A 13,332-nucleotide genomic window follows, 5' to 3' on the forward strand; every position below is an offset into this window, starting at 1 on the left:
GGTGTCTTACCCATAGTGCGCCAAGTTCTGGAGGGTGCCAGGGAAAAGGCGGAGGCTGGACACGGCGCCTCCCAGCGTCAGCTCGCCACCCTTGCCCGCCTCCACCGTGCCGCGCCGAAGCAGCGCCATGCCCAGAGCCTCCGTGGCACAAAGCAGCCCAGAGTCTATCGTGGCCACCGTGGCACAAAGCAGCCAGCTGAGCCGGGAGGTGCCACGTCCAGCCTCCGCCTCTTCCCCACCGGAGGAGCCGCCCTCCAGCCGCTGCCCACCTCCTCCAGCCCCGCCAGCAGCGCCGTCCTCCCTAAAAAACTCTGGGAAACCGAGGGGGGGCCCACCGGAGGGAGTTTTTCACCCCGGTGCTGGATATACTTAAGACAGCCCTGTTTAAGCACCTGGTGATCAGGAAGGGGTTTGCATTGAACCTCCTGCTAAAACAAAGGTTCCCCTCTCATTTTTAGTGATGTCAAAAACCTGAGTCTATGGGCAGCCCCTAGTGATGCCATTAAGAATGATGCATTAAGCATTAGCCACAGTCATGAGAGCATGTCATTCAAATAAAATAAAAAGCAGACCCACATTCCCCCATAACCCTAACCCTTAACGCTGACCCCAACCCTAACACCTTGCCCAAACCCTAATCCCAAACCTTTACTACCACCCCAAACCTTACCCTAAAACTAACTGAACCGTACACCTAACCCTCCCCCTCATTCTAAATCTACTTTATTCCTAATCCAACCTTCATCTTAAACAGACACACTCACCCTAATCTTAACCCTAACTCCTAATGTTAGCTCTAGCTCTAGCCCAAGCCCTAAACCTTGGCCTAAGCCCAACCCTTAAGCTAACACCCTAACTCTAACCCTATTCCTAAACTCTAATCCTAACCTCCATAACAACCCCCTAACCTAATCCCAACACCTAATATCTAAGATGCACATAACAAACACATAGCAAATACCTAACCCTAATCCTAGCCTTTTTATTCTGCCTGCATCTCTCTGTGCCTGCTTCCATTGATCCCTGGTTTGGGTTTGGGGGTGAAACTTTAGGGTGTGCCTGGGTACACACCCTGCACACACCTATGGTGTCTGCGGGGTGTGTGTGATAAGATAAAGAGATTTGCAGGGAGGAATTCATAGTATTCTGAAGATCTTTTGTTAGCTCCTTGCAGATGGAGATAGCAATGTGGCATTTGATGATAGCCAAATGTCAGCTTTCACTTCAAATAAGAAATCAAAACAAAGGGATTAACTTCTTGTTACTTTGAAAGTTGTTGCTTGCAGAGTGGAAGGACTGCCTTGTGTATTGGAAGTGGCTGAAACTGCAGCCATGATCGTGCCCAAACTAATTACTACAGTTCGGTATTTATTGGATGAACAATTAAAAGTAATTAGAGATGAGGCTGATAAAATGGTGAATGAAAACAAGACCAGAGAAGGATGAAATGGAAAATGTAATTTAAGAGGACACAGAGGCTTTGGAGAACAATATCAATAAAGGATTGCCAAAACAGGAGAGTGAAATGGTAGAATTGGGAGGGAAGAGATGGTGAAATGGAAAAATCCTTCACACAGGTGTTTGGCGGAAGAAAACAGCCAAATGGTGGAGCTGTGATGCTGGAGGAGTGGAATGGATGGAGAGATGGAAATACAACCTAAGCTGGGACCAACAGAGCTAAGATAAGAAAGCGCTCTGCTTCCCGTCTGCAGCAGGAGGAGAAGAAGAGGAAAAGGTGCCAGACACTGGAGGCGCACCTCTCTCTACTCCGCGCTTTGGCTCCATGCTTTTACGACATCGGGCAGCTCAATCCTTCCCAAAAAAATATAGGGAGGGGGGCAAAAGGGCTCAGCCCCCAGAAGCCAGCGCTCCTGACAATTTGTGGTCATATACTTATACTGTACTGCATCAGAGAGATGCCGGATAGACAGAGAATGAAAACTGGTAAAATTGTATACACAGCAGTAAATTTTAATGTGTTTTTTTTAAAGCAACCATTTGGATAAGAATGTTCAGCACCTACTGCCTCCACTGGGTAGTGAGGTGTTTGTTTTGTAAGCTTAAATATTTCCATACTCCAGTATGAAATCCATATTTATTATGAATAGCTTCTAGTATTCTAGTGATGTCATTCACCCACTAGGACCTAAGAGGCTCCAAGCACAACTAGGCCAATATTCTAATTCTTCACTTTAGATTATCAGTAAATTACTAAACACACACTGCATATTTGATGGCTTCCTGTGCTGTGGGATTAAAAATAGTGCTTTCCCCCCATCCACAGGTGGTCCTTTAAGCAGATTAATGTCATTTGTAATGGAATATCACAATACAATTTGCACATGGAGAGGTGTTTTCGAACCCTCTGAAGTTTGGGACTTTTGCTTTGAGCCTGAACAAATGCCTGACCTTCTCATTTAACAACCAGGGCAGGTGGGCTATCAGACAGATTCTCGGGGGGGTGATAGAATCATTCTAACTGTGGGGATTCAAGGACAGGTTATACCAGACTCACAGGGAGCCGAACAAAGTGAGGCAGGAATGCCAAGCATTTCGACACAGCGTAGTCCAGCAAGACTGGTGGCAACAGGACTGCTCTAACCAGGTAAGAAGAGCCCTGCTGAAGCAAAGTCAAGGACTCCCTGTTTCGGTCAGGCGTGGAGCGTGGGAAGGCAGTGGCTGCATGGGCCAGAGGTATACAGTCATGGAAAGGCTGGAAGTCTGGTACTACACCCGGTCAACAGGAACAGAGGTCAAGAGGCAGGAAGCATGCCATGGATGGGCTGATGGTCTCATGTCAGACTGAAGAAGAGACACAAGGCACAAGGAGAGAGAGATCCGTCTGCTGGACCATCCCAGATAGATGGGGCTTTATAGGGCCTGGGGATCTTCACTGGTTTGGGGGGTCAGCTGATCATGTTCAGGCTGGGATGTGTGTGTGTGTGTCGAGTGACAGCATTTGGACCAGCACGGCAGCCTTTATATGTTCTTGCCATGTATAACCAGCCCGGAGCACTGGTGTCGCAGGAGGTGAGATGCTGAAGATGCTGAAAGCCCTGTTTCAAGAGACAACTTGCTGTAGCATCCCATTTCTAACAGTTTATTATTATTAACATTAGCATTAGCCTCAGAGTAACTTACACTTATAAAATCATCCATGGTACAAAATTTAAAATAATCAAATAGATAAAGGTGCTCCTAATGTAATAACATAAAAAGGACAAATCCTACTCCATCCTGCTAAAAGCTGAACACCCAACACACACTTGGGTATCATTATATTATGTGATATCATATTTCATTATAATATCTACTACAGTAGTCAGCCAGATCACTCCAGGATGTTGATATGTTTCAACGGCTTTGGCTGTTAATTTTAAATAATTTTAAATATTTTAATTGCTTTTAACTTTTTATTGATAATTTTAATATTTCTTGTGAATTGCTTAGAGGTTTTACCGAATTCAAGCTAAATATAAATTTTGTTAAATAAATAAAATGAGGGCATGAAGGCAAGAGTCCTTCTCAGTTGCTGGCCTACAACAGGAGTGGAAAATATGTGGCCCTTTATTATCTAATGCCACTCAGATCATCCCTAACCATTGGACATTCTCTCATATTCATATATATATATATATATATATATATATATATATATATATATAATTGAACAATTCTAACATACAAATTATCAATCAATATAACCATTTACATTCCCCCCTTTCCCCCCCCCCCCAGGACTTCCCTCAGCTCCCCTCTCTGGTTTCTTGGCACATATTGTTCTCCGCATATTGTAATATTGTACATATCATTGCCTTATCTATCATATATTCAACTAATAAATTTGTGTATGTTTATTCATAACCTGCCAAGGAGTCCAAATCATTTTGTTGTCTTTTTAGATAATTTGTAAAAAGTTCCCATTCTTCCTTGAAGTCACTATTGTCCTTATCATGCAGTTTATATGTCAACTTGGCCAATTCCGCATAGCTCATCGGTTTTTCTTGCCCCTGCTCTTTTGCTGGGAGTTCCTTATTCTTCTACCATTGACCAATTCTAGCTGGGGCTGATGTGAATGGGACTCCACCATACAGAATGCCACATGTTCCCCATCCCTCATCTATAGCACCTGATATTTAAATGCATGTTTAAACTGAGCATAATTCTGTTTAAAAAACATGGTTAATAATCAGGGATAGATTTGTCATTTGAGAATTGGTGTAGCTTTCTTTTAAACCCAACAAACCCAGTGACCATCACTACATATTGTGGCCAGGAGCTCAAGTTTACACTGTGCTGTGCAGAAGTAATTTATTTTGTCTGTCCTGAACCTCCTGCAATCAATTTCATTGGGTACCCCAAATTCTATTATTCAAAACTTTGCGGTTTCCCACCTGTTTCCTTCTTCTTTGTCAAGGCAGCACTCCTCCTTCTGGAGTGATTTCCCCCACTCATCTTGCTGAAAATTTATCCCTATTACTCTAAAAATTAGTGTTAGATGATGGTCTGCGCTTGGTGTTCAATAATATGCAATTTTTTTTAGTCTGATGGAACAGAATGGGGCAGGGGGTTCTTGAAAAAAAGTTGTTTTCATGTGTTCAAAATCCTTATCCTTAATAGAACTTACAGGAGAAAACCTGAAAAGGTGGTCAGTAGACCAGTAAGTTCTTAAATAAAAACCCCTAAAATCAAAGACAGCCCCACATCTAAACAGCTTTAATTGCAGCTGCTGTCCAGGAGATCCAACATATACCGTTTTGGGCTGGCTTTTTTAAAAATTGCATCTTTGTTTTTGTCTTTCTTTTCAGTTATGTGGCTGCGGTCTCTTGGGTGTGGGAATATGGCTGTCCGTGTCACAAGGAAACTTTGCTACCTTTTCTCCCAGCTTCCCCTCACTGTCGGCAGCAAACCTGGTCATTGCCATTGGTACTGTCATCATGGTGACTGGCTTCCTAGGCTGCTTGGGTGCTATCAAGGAAAACAAGTGCCTCCTCCTAAGCGTAAGTTAGCAAGTGAGATAAACCACGAGTCGGGGTCTGGACTAGGGCTGGGCGATATCAGCTTTTCAACATCGAGATTTGGCAATACAATGCGATGCTGAAAAAACAAGGTGCATTGGCCTCTGCCCACGAGGCACCGGGTGAAACTGCCCCAGCTCTCGCCTCGGGAGTTGAGGCGGTTTCACCCAGGCGCTCATGGGCTGGGACATCGCAGCTTGTTCCCCCTCCCCAGCTGAGACAGCCCCAGGGCTCTCCCCGCTCACATGCGGGCGGCAGGAGCATCAGGGCTCCTTAAACTTCTAAGCTGGGGCAAAGGCATCTGCACACTCCTCAGTCGAGCAGGTTAAAGATGCAGAGGGAGGAACAAGCTGTATCAGCACCTCCCCAATACAGCTTGTTTCTCCCTCTGTGTTGTATGAGGAGCAGACCGCGATGTCAGGTTCACTCAGCGGTATATCGCTGGTGAAACCACCGCCACTCCTGAGTCACACGCGCTGAAGCAAGGAACTCTTGACACACCCTCCAACGGACGCTGCTAGCAGAGCCACTCCAGAGCAGTGGCAGGCCTAGTCTGGACACAACTGTCAAGTAAACCATGGCTTAGCTCGGCAGCAGCAGGAAGTGTAAAATGGCCAATCTTCTCTCCAGGAATCTGCATATTGCCATTCATTTGATTTTGAATTGATTTTAGAATGCTGTGTTACTTTTATTGTTGTTAGCCGCTCTGAGCCCGGCTTCGGCTGGGGAGGACGGGATATAAATAAAATTTTATTATTATTTATTATTATTATTATTATTATGTTTGCACTAAGTCATGATCATGCCCTGTAGAAAAGGTGAAATACACAATGTTTTTGTTTTTTGTGTAATACACACTTTCCCGATAAAATTAAAACAAAAAAGTTCACAAGGTGGTCTGAGAATAACCTTAAGAATTTCCACTTAATAATTTCAAAGAACATTAAGAAAATGGTGATACATTTCAATGTTACTTTAATTGCAATATTTAATTATGTTACTAAGTATGTTACTATTTCCCACACTGCCATTTACATAAGGTATATTAAAGCTTCAAGTGATTGTAACATTCTTCTTTCTTTTGCTTCCGCAGTTTTTTATTGTTTTGCTGATCATTCTCCTGGCTGAGCTGATACTACTCATTTTGTTCTTCGTTTATATGGACAAGGTAGGAATTCACAGAGCTCGGTTATCTCAGAAGCTGAGCTACTTTCTTATGAGTATTCCTCCCCAAGCTCCCTCCCCAGATAACTGGCATTAAAATAGACATATCAAAGAAGGTCCTGCAGAAAGGTGCCAATCAGCACATTAGAGAACTGCTGCAAGAACCAGGCAGAAGGGAAATTTAGAAGTCTGGCTGGCACCTTGAGCACGCCCCTGACTGTTTGGCTCCTGTGGAAGCCACAATGCTTTGAAGAGCACAAAAGAGACGGAAACTACACCAGGCAACAACCTCCTCCTCTTCTTCTTCTTCTTCTTCTTCTTCTCCTTCTTCTTCTTCTCCTCCTCCTCCTTCTTCTTCTTCTTCTTCTTCTTCTTCTTCTTCTTCTTCTTCTTCTTCTTCTTCTTCTTCAGTTTATCTTGTCCAGGGCAACCCAAAGTGACTTACAGCCAAAACAAACAAAGAACAACAGCCACCCAGAGGATAAAGCAATACATTAAAAACATCCTGCCCACTTCTAAAAGGCCACAGAAGGAAGGTTTTCACATGATGCCTAAAGATATTTAGTGAAGGTGCCAGGCAAATCTCCCTGGAGAGAGCATTCCACAAATGGGGAGCCACAGCAGAAAAGGCCCGTTCTTGTGTTGCCACCTTCTGGACTTCTCGTGGAGGAGGCACATGAAAAAGGGCCTCAGATGACGATCTCAGGGTCTGGGCCAGTTCATATGGGGAAGACGTGGACCTTGTGGTATTGTGGTCCTGAGCTATTTAAGTCTTTATAGGTGGTCAACACCAGCACTTTGAATTGTGTCCAGAATCCTGATTGGCAAGCATTCCAACACTATAACCATTGCACTGGTCCCAGACGCATGTCTATTGGAAAAAGACAAAACTTCCTTTTACTGAAATATATACTCACATATTTGTTATCTTGAGTAGGACATCTGTGCATACAGTGTTAAAATTATGCGGCAACCCCCTCCCCCCAAAAAATGCTCCCCTTGAAGCTATTAGAAGAAGGCACCAGATGTGCTTTCCATTCAGCCTACTCTTCACATACCTTGGAGGATATTTTAACGTGTCTTTTAATCTGGAATTGTCACCATGTGGTAGGTACTTTATTTCTGCAAATGGCTTTCAGTCTCATCTTGAAGACTCTGATATGATAGGAAGAGAGTCTGTTGTTTTCCTACACATATACATTCCTAATCAGATCATACTAAAAGGTTGCACTATTTATGTAATGACTGACCTTGTTGGTGTTTGTTTATACGAAATAGGTTAATGAAAATGCGAAGCAGGATTTGAAAGAAGGGCTCAAGCTGTACAACACGGAAAATAATGTTGGGCTGAAGAATGCTTGGAATATCATTCAGGCAGAGGTAATGACATGAACATTTTATTTTATTTTTTTGCAAATGACCCCCACACGCTGCCCTGTTAATAATGGGTTAATCTACATCTCATGGGACAGTACTGTTGTCTAAGGGGACATGATGTGATTGCCTTGCTGAAGTTAAGCAATTTTGGGTCTGGTGAATTTAAGCTGGGAGACCTGGGAACTCCATCTTTGCTGCTTTGAGTTCCATGCTGCAGAAAAAGGTAAGATGTAAATGTACTCGGAGGTGTCAGTCTTTCTAAGATGCAGATATGTCATGATTTATAATGAATTGCTATATGGTAGTTTGTGCATTGGCGCGTGTCATTTAAGAACAACATGCAACTTCAATGACTTGTCCAGTTCTTACAGTCTTAAGCAGTTTCATATGCAGTACAAAGTACACAAGCTGTACATTTATTTATGTATTATCAGTTCAGGTATCCTCCCCACAGAGATTCTTGTGTTGAGGGTGGAATAAAAGTGTATTCTGCCCCATTTATAAAGGAAAAGAAAGTAAGATAAGTCTGACCCAAGGTGTCTATCTTTGAAGTGGCGAATAAGGCATTCCAAATAGTATTTAAGCAGATTTCAAACGGGATTTCTATGGATTGTTTCCAATATTGGACTATTGTTAATCAGGCTGTTGATAACGGAAAAAAATACGAAACCTCTGCATATAATTTTACTGTTTAAATTTGAGTCTAACCATAACAAAGAGGGAGCCAAATAGGGTGGGAGGGCTCGCTGCGTAATTTTGGAATTAATGTGAAACACCTTTTCCCAAAAGAAGTAAACCAACATGCAAGTCCATCATGGATGAAAATATGAGCCAATCTCTCCACAGCCTTTCCAGCACAGGGGAGAGATCCTAGTGTTTATTTTGGCTAGATGTGATGGAGTCCAGTGCCAGCAAAATATAATTTTGAGAGAAGCCTCCTGCAAATGAGCATAGATTGTTCGTAGGGATGGGCTGTGCCAAACTGATTGTCATTTATGATATCCAGTTATGATCCCTAAGTCTTTTTCCGATACTGACCGGAGACCTCCTGTATCGCCTGCGTATTGTTCTAAAAGAATGCTATAAACTGAAGATGCAGCTCCTTTTATGTCATATTTTGATTTGTTACAGAGACTCAAATAACACAAGAGAACCAAGGCCCTTGTATTCCAAATATCTTGCAAATGTGCATAATTGAAGAGATTGAAACTGATTTAACTGGGCATCATCCAACTTTTCTATTAGCTCATGCTCAGATATTGCTTTACTTCTAGAAATAAAGTCACTTATGTGATAGATTCCTCTCTTTTCAAGTTTTTTAAATTGTCCCTGTTTATCTTCCGGTTGGAATGATGGATGGTCTAATAGTGGAGTCAGTGGTGAGGGTCTGGGGGCCAAAACCAAGTCCTAATCCCTCCACACCGTCAGCACTGCCTTTAAGAATGGGTTTTGTATCTTTCTCCACACAGTCCAGGACAGTTTCAGGAAAAGAAGTGTCCTTTCTGACTGCGAGGAGACGGGGCCCTCGCTCTACACTCATGGAATGACATTTTGTCCCCTGATCAAGGGGATCAGAGATTGACATGTTCAGTAGGTGAACAGATGACAATAAACAGGTGGAATGAGCTGAAAGTGGTGACAAATAAGGTTTGGGGTTTAAAGTATACAGTAGTGATTTTTCAAGAGGCTAATTCTTTGCAGTTATCACTCAGACTTGCACTTGCTAGTGTCCAAGGTAACACAGCCTTTTCAAAACTCCTAAAATGTTCTTTCAGTTCCAGGCTGCATTATGTCTCATCTTGTCCTTGTCTCCTAGATGCACTGCTGTGGGGTTACTGATTACAAAGACTGGTACCTTGTACTGGGTGAAAACACTGTCCCTGACAGATGTTGCATAGAAAATTCTGAAGACTGTGGCCGGAATTCCACTAATATGAATTTAGTGTGGAAAACGGTAATTTTAACTTACATAATAATCTGGATTTTTTCTTTAGTTGTGGAAACTTTCCTTGTGGAAAAGGTATCCTTGCATGAACACCATTCGAGCGCAGGTATTAGGTACAGAGATATTTCAATTTAAGAGACTATTTTACAACCATTGTTCGGTCACCACTGTGACCTAGGAGATGTGCTGAAGGTAAGCAATGCAAAAATCTTGCTGAAAGTAAGCAGGGTCTGTGACTTCTAAGGGCTCCATCCTTTGAGGCCCCTCTGGGATATAATACAATAATAGTTTTTTTAAAAAATCCCTAAAAGTAAAAATGCAAGTCAAGTAGATTCCCATCTGATATGGTTAAACAAATCAGATAAACTGAAATTGATTTTTCTGCATATTTTGTTGTCAGTTAACCCTTCTGCTTTTGTATTATCGGTGCAAATTTCTTGGTCTGTTTTATTTATTTGAGTGCTTGAAACATTTTCCCCAGACTGGCTTCCACATGTGAGATTTTAAGTCTTGCCCTCAGGCTTGCAACCTAAAAGACATGATTCACAAGGAGAAGGGAGGGAGGGAGGCAGAATTGAGCACCGATGGAATTGGGGGGAAGGCTCCATATAAATTAAGAGGAAGGGCCAAAAGTTGCTCATCATTCAGCAGTGGTGTATTGTAGCCTCTCTTATAGCAGAGTGGAATGGCTGGTGATGATGGCAGCTGAGGGAGAACGCTTTGCAGTCCCGCCTTCTCCCTCACACCTCCGGAAGCCCCGTCAGTGGCAGAGAATGGTGCCGTCTCTAGTTTCTTTATACTGCCAAGTATACCAATACTTGTGTTTAAAAGTCTTCAGAAACATAGGAAAACAAAGAATTGCAGGGTGTACAGTGGGAATAAAAAATGAATTGTGCACTGATGGTACAATCACTGAAAAAATACCCTTTATACAGAGCTGCAAATTCAGGCATACTCTCTGCAAGCAACAAAATGGCCTACGTCTGCCTTCTTGTCCTCTTGCCTAGTTTCTTCTATTCAGCCAACAGATCAAATGTATATCACTGACTGAGCTTATAGTTTCTCAGTGAGAGGAAAATGTCCAGTAACCACTCCTACTTTATCCCTGAGTGAGTTATTTCATTTGAAGCATTTGGCTCTTGAGCCAGAACAGGTTGTCACGGTGTTTTCCTACTTTTTTTACCTGGTGTAAGATTGGGGGGCAGCTGTGTCCCTTGGGGTAAGAGAAGCAGGACATGGTAGCGGTGGAGATAGCGGAGGCTGCTCAAAGCGCAAGTGAAATAGGCTGCTGCTCGACTTGTACCTCTTTACGAGTAACAGAAAAGCTCGAGCTCCCCTGGGGCAGCTGTTTTGCTGCTCTCACAACGTTTTGGTGCGCCTGTTGCCACAGCCAAGGTCTGAAGAGCTATAAGGGACAGCTAGGTCGAGTCAAAGGAAATTATTCTGCCTTTGACTTTCCCCCTCCCCTCCCTGCAAGATTCATAGATGCTAGGAAGAGTCTGTTTGAAAAGCACTGGTGTGCAATGGCTGTGTTTGCAAATGTGCCTGTTTGCTGTGCCTGTTCATATGTGCAACTACAATTTCCAAACGCTGTGTATGTGGTTCATGTCAACATAAGCTTACAGAGCATATATGGCAGAAGCATGAGTGCATGTGCCTTCCGACAAGTGTGTGGATGTGTGGGCATGTACCTCCTGATGCTCTGTGGTTGAGGTGGATGAAGAGATAGAGAAGTGAAAAGAAAGCTGAAAGAGAGGGATGACAAGTCTCTGCCTCTGTCCATCCATTAGATGACAGGCCCCCATTTATACTGATTATTCTTGCCATTATGCCTTGTCAGACTAATATAATGGTCAGCATATCAGACATGGAACTGGGAGACCAAAGCTCAGTGGGTGACCTCTCAACATCTCACAGAGTTATTCTGAGAATAACATGGTCAGGAGGACAGTCCCACTAAAAATAATATTATCATATTCTTTTCTAACGTTCCAAACTGACAGCAAGTGGCAATGTAGAAAAGAGGCACGCAGGTTTTGGCACAAGCCAGCCAGAGTTGCCTTCTAAATAAAACACCTTGAGGCATTCTGCCATGGCCTTACAATCTGCTTTTTCAACATATAAAACAAACATTGGTGGTATCTTTAACTCACTCATTTTTTTAAATGAACAAAACCCATTTGGTCAACATGAATGTGTTTTCATTTATTCATATTTAATTTGAGAAGCCAAAACAGGCTTCATCACGACTGAGCAGAACAAAGAATATGTATGAAGCTTTCAGGTTTTGTTGTTGATACAACTTGAACTTCCCGTCATTTTGGGATGCTTCTATCAAAATGATTGTTTTTATTTATATATTTTCAAATCATTTTTCACTTCCCCTTTCAGGGCTGCTATGAAAAAGTCAAGATGTGGTTTGATGATAATAAGCATATACTCGGGACAGTTGGGATGTGTATCCTCATAATGCAGGTAGGTAGCTCAGAGGATCCTTGTTTGGGCCTCATTTTTGCTGTGGTCCATGGAATAATGCAATAAATGTGACAACAGAATGTCTAGCGTATCCCCAGTTGGTGTTTATGTTCTGAGCCTGTGACAGGTGGTTGAAGAAAACAAAACAAAATCATCAAAGACTACACCCCTCTAACTTGGACTTTTGAGCAGGTGTTTCTGCCCCCCCCCCCAGTAACAGTGGGGAAGAGGGGCTGCTGGGCTTATCAGCACCAGCCACAAGCCTTCAACATCCTTCCCCAGCCTAGCACACTGGACTGGAGCAAGACCAGTGCCCCCCCACCTTTTCACAGCCCTTAAACTCAAGAGAGATGGCTGTGTCCTAGCAGACCAGGCAGCCACCAGCCATGGGATGGTGCAGAGAGGAGAGCCAAGAAGTAGCAGACAAGGCCCGAGAGGGCAGGCAGCACTCATTTCCTCTCCTTTTTCTTCTCTCACTGTTGGGGGAAGAAAGCTTGACAAGCCTTCTCAAGGCAGCCATTAAAATGTGCTTCAGGAGGCCCAGGAGAGAATCCAGGGATATGAGATAATAATAATAATAATAATAATAATAATAATAATAATAATAATAAAAATTTTATTTATATCCCGCCCTCCCCAGCCGAAGCCGGGCTCAGGGCGGCTAACAACAATAAAATAATACAACATTCTAAAATCATTTAATTATAAAATTAATTAATTCAAATCAAATTGATGGCAACCATTGGGCTAGAGTTCTGTGAAGATTGCCAAAGGAGGGGGTCAGGCTGTGCCTTGGCCAAAGGCCTGGTGGAACAGCTCCGTCTTGCAGGCCCTGCGGAAAGATGTCAAGTCTCTGTCTTGTGACAGAGCGTTCCAGATTGGAGCCGCAGCCGAAAAAGCCCTCGCTCTGCTTGAGGCCAGCCTAACCTCTCTGTGGCCTGGGACCTCCAAGATGTTTTTGTTTGAAGATCGTAAGTTCCTCCATGGGACATACCAGGAGAGGCGGACCTGTAGGTACGAGGGTCCTAGGCCGTATAGGGCTTTAAAGGTTAAAACCAGCACCTTAAACCTGATCCTGTACTCCACCGGGAGCCAGTGCAGCTGGTATAGCACCGGGTGAATGAGATGTAATTATGTTTCTTCTGCAACCACGTCATCTGTCTCATTCCTATTCCTGGACCAGATGCTGCAGCAAGAGGTCCTGAGCCTGGTCCCTTTCTGCTCCCTATTCCAGCAAGTACTGATTGATTGATTGATTGATTGATTGATTGATTTAAAATATATGGCAGCTGTGAAAAAGGCAAATTCCATTAGGAAAAGGATCATAAATATAGGTGCCAATAAAATAAATAT

General features: G+C 43.1%; 1 protein-coding gene across 4 annotated transcripts in view; it reads left to right on the plus strand.

The window, feature by feature from the left end:
- TSPAN9 (tetraspanin 9) overlaps positions 1-13,332 on the plus strand; it is a 124,710-nt gene that overhangs the window by 103,832 nt on the left and 7,546 nt on the right. For all 4 annotated transcript variants that reach the window (XM_083630742.1, XM_083630744.1, XM_083630743.1 and 1 more), the window contains 5 exons: positions 4,809-5,000; positions 6,112-6,186; positions 7,461-7,562; positions 9,376-9,513; positions 11,896-11,979. In XM_083630742.1, the coding sequence (XP_083486868.1) occupies positions 4,809-5,000; positions 6,112-6,186; positions 7,461-7,562; positions 9,376-9,513; positions 11,896-11,979 (591 nt within the window). The remainder of the gene's footprint in view (positions 1-4,808; positions 5,001-6,111; positions 6,187-7,460; positions 7,563-9,375; positions 9,514-11,895; positions 11,980-13,332) is intronic.

This window comes from Podarcis filfolensis (genome assembly GCF_964270895.1).
Source record: "Podarcis filfolensis genome assembly, chromosome: 9".
Classification (NCBI taxonomy): Eukaryota; Metazoa; Chordata; class Lepidosauria; order Squamata; family Lacertidae; genus Podarcis; species Podarcis filfolensis.